This window comes from Carassius carassius, chromosome 7 (assembly GCF_963082965.1).
Source record: "Carassius carassius chromosome 7, fCarCar2.1, whole genome shotgun sequence".
NCBI classification, from domain to species: Eukaryota; Metazoa; Chordata; class Actinopteri; order Cypriniformes; family Cyprinidae; genus Carassius; species Carassius carassius.
This window is the reverse complement of record NC_081761.1, coordinates 27,511,078-27,518,360: the sequence shown is the minus strand read 5'-3', so window position 1 is coordinate 27,518,360 and position 7,283 is coordinate 27,511,078. Positions and strand designations below refer to the sequence as shown.

Sequence of the window (7,283 nt, the reverse complement as noted above, 5' to 3'; positions counted from 1 at the left end):
GTGAGGAAGCAGTGCAATGTGCAATCAAACAGCGCTTGAGATTAAAAGACACGCTCTATATGAAGATACAGAGGATGGGGGCGGCGAAATAAAGATTGTAGCTCCACACTTATTTCCTTTCACTTCATTTTTCTTGCACTTGCTCCACACATTTGTTCTTGTCAGTCACAAGCGAGGTAAGATCTGATAATATATTGTTTAAAAGCTGGTTAAAAGTTGTGGCGTTTCATTGATGTTTGACACTCTTTGAAGAAGCTTATCTTCAAGCTGCTGAAGCAGACAGGTGAAGACAGCTGTTAGTTACAAACGAGACATAATGTAGCATTTCTAAAATAACTATCCAAATAAATTAAAAGGAAGTCCAGTTTGTATTGATAAATGTATTAGTGTATGCCGTTAGTGAATGATTTGTTGTGGTTCAAGTCACCGAACGATTGGTCTTTGGCACTTCTGTTAAAAAAAAAAAAAGTGCAGACCAAATATTTTAATAGGGCTATGGTTGCATATTTGTTTGCTTTATATGAACCACTAAAATGTAAGAGAATATCAAAATGAAACCTTCTAATTGAGCCGAGGCTAGGAAACAAAACCAAAAAACTGTGTTTCTTGACATTTACCAAAGGTCATTCATTTGACCTCTGGGCCTGTTATCTTTAAAAATGTGTATATAGTCACTTTGTTTAGTCAAATGAAGTTAAATTTTGCTTTAAATGTTTGGCAAACCTTTCGCCAGATGGAAAACTCTCTGCTGATGATTCTTACGGCGCTCCTGCTCCTTGGAGTTCGTAAGTAAATTGTTTGTTCTTTAAAGATATTTCATTGTTGCCTTTTTGTATGATTATATGTATACATTGATCTGATTCGGATCTGAAACTTTACCACTTGAAGAAAATATCTGTAGTTGTAGATGTAGATTTTTTATCTGATTTAATATTTCTTTCATAAGACAAACCCGACCAAGGAACAATAGCACGCAGCTAGAATTTATTCAGATGCATTCAGTCACAGTATTGTATGTTATACTGAAGAACTTTTAGAATGCAAAACATTGTTTTACATTATATATTAAGAGCAATGATGAATATCATCATATCATAAAATCACAACTTTAGTGTCTGAGAGAATGCATTACAAAATTAGTGCTATTGTCAATAAAATATGTCATATACTTGTATAGATTGTTGTTAATTGTTCTAATTCTTTCTCTTAACTCTCTTTACTGGAAACTGATTTGAAATAAAAAATATTTTAACGTTGTTGCAAGCTATCCATCTAATAAGGTGAATTCAGTAAATCGGTCAACCTTGCAATAACTCTTTTTATACATTTCTTTATTATAGATAAAGTAAATATTAGATTTTTTTCTTTGTGTTTAACAGATAAGCTACATGCAACAATCATAAGGCAGTAGAAACTGTAAACAATTTGCCGTTTACATGTACAATGGTATTATTTTATCTCCCACTTTATGCTATATAAAGATTTATTTTTTTGTTTTTGTTTTTTTGGTGAAAAAAATTGAATTTATAAGCAAAAAACATTGCATACTGTTAAAAAGGGAATTCATGCCAAATTACATTTTCAGCCAACAGTGTGCTAGATAAATTATTTTGCCATTTGAATATTAAAGAATGAGAAAACAACAAAACAACGGGAAAGAAATATGTGTTAACTACCATTTTACATATTTAATCCAAGAACAAATGAATGAGCTTTTGATATGTTTTTGTTTTCCATCAGAAATAAATGTAAATGGTTTATCAACAAGGAATAACCTTTCTTAAATATAAAGCATTGAAACATGAAAATCATATAAATGCTACCTATATTACACAGAATGTATGTTGTCAAAGACTGTTGTTGTGTACAAACACAGACTTACTACATTCAAATTCAATCTTAGAATCCTAGAAATTTCTAATTTATTTATAATAGTAATTGTTTGAATATAATTTAATAAATAAATACACAGTTTAAACATGTAAATAAGTTTTAGGCATTTGAAAAGTTTTTTTCCGCTCATTCCATTCCAATCACTTAACCATAATGTAAACCTAATTATATGTATAAAATCATTATGGTTAATTTTAATATAATCCAAATAATAGATCCATTTATGTTGTGATTCAGAATTTTATGAATTTCCATCAAGTGCAATCTTGCAATCAAATGTGCAAGATATGTGGGAATGCCTTCGAACACTGTGCAAAAAGTACAAGAGTGTAATGAATGCAAATGATCCAGCTGGTTGCTCTCTGACCTTGAATAATGCAGTGCATATCATGCAATATTTTACATAGAAAATATTGCTTGAAGATGTGGAGTTCTTAACTGAGATGGAACGAGTTGGAAAATATTGGTGATACTCTATCAAAAACTGAAACGATGTCTTCATGTTAGTGGCACAGAACACCAGTGAGCAAACACTAAAAGTTTCTTGGTGTAACTCTCATTTCATTTACATTTGATACTGGAACAAATTCCTGCACAACTGCGCATTATATGCGGAGAAAAAGGATTGTGGTATTCCAACATGAAAGTGACTCTACATGCTTTTTTCCCTTTACAGAAGGAATCTCAGCTCAGTTCTCGATCAACACCTCAACCCCCTCAACCCCACGACCCACTATTGCTACAACATCCACTACCCTACAGGCCACATGTCCGAAACTCACAGAATATATTATTAAGTCTGAGCTGTTTCAGCTGAAGTTCATAAGGAAGGCCGGTCCATGCGAAGGTCAGCTGTATGTGAATTCTCATGAGCGTCAAGGGTATTTGTGCTCTAGAAGTGATATATCAATCAGTTGGTGGTCTGGAGTGTGTAAGGACAGAAGATGTGGAGACTTCAAAGGCTTTAAGCACACTTCAACCCAAGCTAAAGGTTTATTGCTCACAAGTAATATGACATTCATCGATACTGCTAAGTGCAACGGCCTGTATATCATGTGTGAAGGTGTGTATATATATGACTTGGTATGCTGAAATGTTTCTCTTGATGCTTTTGTTTCTTATCAGGTTTCATGACTCTATTTAGTATGCTGTACATTTTGAATAACACATTATATTATTTCCCCCCCATATTTTCTCAGATCCTCTTGGAACAGAGTTGGCTGCTTATAAAGCGGTAACTGGCATATTAATTTTCTTGATCTTGGGTGTCATTCTGGTTCAGTTCGGTCGGCCCACGTACAAAGCCATCCGCAAACGATGTGAGTCAGTGAAGTCAACAAGTATGACTTAAATTTCATATTACTTTGAAAATTTTTAAAAATGCTTATGAATTTAAGCACATGGCACCATCTACATTTCTCTGTGTTTGCTTAGAGTTGTTTTGTACAGCCCAAAAGTACAACTGCATCCAAATTATGAAAAAAAAAATATATATATATATATATATATATATATATATGAAAAAGAAAAATTTCAGATTCTGTACTTCAAATCAAGTATACCGTAAGCGAATTATCATGTGAACTTGTACAGATGGTCTGATTAACTGTATCCATTTAAGCACAAAAGTTCATGCAGCTCAACTACTAAAGAAATGGTCAAATTCATGTTAATTTTCAATTCAGTCTTCCTCTCAAATTGTTTAGTGGAATATACTTTGTAAAAGCATTTTCACTAGTACTATCAGGTGTTTGTGTCTCACTTCTTTAATGAAATCAGCACGTCAACATAGTTAAAAAAAACACTGTTTGACTCGCACACCTTCCTATTCTTTTGCCACAGATTTTTATTTTATTTTTTAAATCCAAAATTAAATGCTGTGTCTAATTTGACTATTACCTGTTTTAATGCAGTTTCAAAAAAGCGTCAGAGTCGCTGGGTCGGTCCGACTCAGAGCGGTGAGTCATCATCTCACACATTAACACGTTCATGACTGGCTGCCCAGAAAAGATTCAGCATTTTATTTTATTTTTTTCAAAGTGTGCTATAATAGAGGTCAAGGACCCCCAAACAAAAACACAGACAAGAGACAGTCCTTTCCTGGTGAGTAATCGCCCTCTTTCTCTCTATCCTGACCGTTCTGCACTCTTTCTATTAATCTCTCTCTCGCATTCCTGCTCATCAATTTTGTACTCAATTACATAATGATGAATTGAGTGTTATGATGTATTGGACTTTTCATTCAAACTGCTCAGCAATACAAATCACATGTGGGCACTTTTTTGGTTGCGAGATCTATTTGGATTTGTAAGATTAAACTATTATCCAACATAAAATCAACTTTGCATGAAATTATCTAAATGGTCAACAATTTTGACCTTCTTGATTATATACAACAATTAAGATCATGCGATAATGTCATCATTTTGACAATCAATAATTATTTAGGTACATGAGTTCAATTTTGTAAAATGTACATTAAAGAAAAACGCTTGAGACAGCATTTTGTCCCAAATGATCTACCTCCTACTTTGTGATGATAGAGATACATTTAGGTTAATTTGGAATTACCTATTTGTTTTGTCATTTTAAATTTCTACCTATTTTTTATGCTAAATGCAAATAAAACAAAAATAAAAAAGTCACAGATTTTGGCAACAATATTGCAGAAATTGGAAACCATATACACTGAACAGAAAGTAAAACAGCTCATACAAATATTTAGTTGCATATTTAGTTAGGTCCCTGAGGTTGATGAATTCTAATTTCTGCTATTTTGCTTGGAAATAAAGTGGAAATAAAACAATTATCCCAATTATTTTTATTTTTTGTGTCTGTAGATTTCAGTTACGATACACATTTTAAAAGCTATTTTCTCAAAATGACTTTTTTCTTTCCTTTCTACATTTGACTCTAACCAAAACGAAAAAGAATTTCTGGCTTTACCCAATGTTCAGATTTCTGTTCTGGAAATAAATGCAAGTTATTGCATATTTAATTACATAATGCCATGAATGTAGTTTTTCAGGAAACTTGTGATACAAAAAAAAAAAAAAAATGGTTGCTATTAATATGATCAAGAAACTGGGGAATAATGGTGATGTCTATTCGTTAAATGTTGATCCTGTTCTCCTGGGGTGTTTCAGGCTCTGTACATGACTATTACTCTTTGTTTTCTGTCTGTGTTGTCAGGTTTGGAGAGGCTGACAGTAAACCAGAGCAGAGAGCCCTCATCCAACAGAAACAGTGACTATGACTCATACGGATACAGCTGAAGGCCTGTGCTCACAAAAGATTTACTGACCCTAAGCACAACGCTCGTCATCTACAATCAGCAGATTGTTTTACATTACACAGCTTCTGCTGTATTGAGCTGTCAATTGGCAAGTCAAGAAAACTGTAAATATCTTTGAAAAGCATAGCTGAGAAATCCATTTAGGATCAAATAAAAAGAATAATGATAACTTAGTCTCAATTTGGTAGAGCATAGCAGGCTTCCTTTTATACATTATTCATTTTTTGATGCTTTGTAATGACTTGTTTTTACTGTGTTTGTTTTTTTGGTATTGTTTTTAAATAGTCAGGAAAAATGGGATTTCGCTTATGTTCTGAAAGATGATGGCTTTTTAAAAAAAATGTATATTTATGCAAGTGATTGATTTTTGAGTTGGAGTTTGAATAATTTTGAATAAACTAAAAAGGCAATCATTCAGATCTTTCGTGACTTTTGACCTTGGTGCAGAATCAGAATAAAACTGGTGGTAAATTAGCAGAACAATAGGCTACATAATGAATACATAAGCAAGGTTATGTTGGAGCTTAGATGAGAAATTTGATGAGAAATGTGTTCTGAGGGGGCATGGAAGTGAAGTTAAGCTTGGGAGCGGGAATGTGGTGTTAATGCAGAATTTTGCAGCAATGTGGTTTCCTGTCGTAATTCTATTAACTTCCTGTTTGTGTTATTTCTGTCGCTCATGCTCTAAATATACAGTAGACTCAATGTGCTCATTCTTTTTGGTTGGTTTCTTTGTCTTTCTTTCTTTCTTTCCTTTAATATTTTCTCATCTCTCTCTCTCTCTGACCCAGTTGATTTTTTAATACTGCACTCATAGAGGTTTTAATATCACAACAGCTTAAAATCTTATGTCTCGCCTGACTGATGGTAGCTAAGTAAAACTCTCTTTCTAAGTGCACCAGTAAGAGAAACCGTTAAAATGCTTGGTGGGTTTCTGTCTAAACCTTTCTATATCTCTCTGTGTGTTTGAATGCACAGCAGTTCAAGATGGTTGTTTCAGTTCTCTTCATTTTTTTTCTATTGTTAGAAAAACGTTTTGCTTTGTCTTTGCAGCTGCTTTAGTCTCTCTTCATATTTGAGAACAAACGCAACAGCGTGTTTCGGGGGAGAATGTGTGTTGTGTGTGTGGTGGGTGGATAAGTGTCATCTCCTCCTCATCCTCAGGTCAGAGTGAAGGATTAAATCTGTAGTTTAAATGAGGTTCCAGCAGAGAACAATGACAGATGACAACAGATTACATGCACAGATTAACAGAGAGACCACACTGGATAAAACATCTAGTGCATTCATCCGGCATTTCCAACAAAACACTTGTGATACTGACATCAAACCTACTTGTTACCTGCATACAGTCTGTTTTCATGTAAATCTTCGGATATATCTTTTGCATTAAAATTCGTCATACCAGCTTTTGCGTTATTATTTTAACAGTTTAATCATCTGTGTGGATTATAAAAGATTAAAAAAAATTGATGCTCTTTGTGAATATATACATTTTGGTTCATATCTATTAGAGCAAATACTGAGCAAATGAAATGAGTTGATGCTTATAATAGTGTAAAGTTAGAAAATTATGATCATTTTTCAAGATATGATTCTTCATTAAGAACATTAATAAATGGGGATAAGCGCATGGGAAAGAGTTCATAAAATACATTAAGTTTTATGTCTTTAGATATTCTCGGTCAAAAAAGCAGAGAAGGATTAGATGGAAAAAGAGACTGTGGTGTGATTAAATACTTTTATTTTTCAGATGCATAATGCCCTCATTCTTACTAATAGGATTTTGCCTTTAATGCCAGCGTCTGCAGCATTTCTCCCTCATGTACTACTAATCATTAAGCCGCTGAAATTAAACATTAAAAGCATTGAGATCCCATTACTTTAATGTATGTGCAAAAACTCGTCCATTTGTGACAACATAAATTCTGCATGTTTAATTACAGTAAACAGAAGTGGGAAAGAGAGAGCGAGATTAAGTTGAGATAGGAAGTGGGTTTCGAGATTTACCAGGAGTTTCTTGAAAGGACATCAACTATCTTTGGCCAGACAGAATATCCAAGAAATAAAAGAGAGAAAAAAGGGGGAGGGAGAG

The 7,283-nt window shown here is 33.5% G+C and overlaps 1 protein-coding gene across 1 annotated transcript; it reads left to right on the top strand.

The window, feature by feature from the left end:
* Nucleotides 1-53: 53 nt before the first annotated feature.
* LOC132143125 (T-cell surface glycoprotein CD5) lies at nt 54-5,601 on the top strand. Its single transcript, XM_059553271.1, has 7 exons — nt 54-176; nt 734-785; nt 2,570-2,956; nt 3,093-3,212; nt 3,807-3,851; nt 3,934-3,996; nt 5,086-5,601. Exons 2-7 carry the CDS (start codon nt 734-736, stop codon nt 5,166-5,168), a joined length of 750 nt encoding a protein of 249 aa, XP_059409254.1. The 5' UTR covers nt 54-176; the 3' UTR covers nt 5,169-5,601.
* Nucleotides 5,602-7,283: the final 1,682 nt, after the last annotated feature.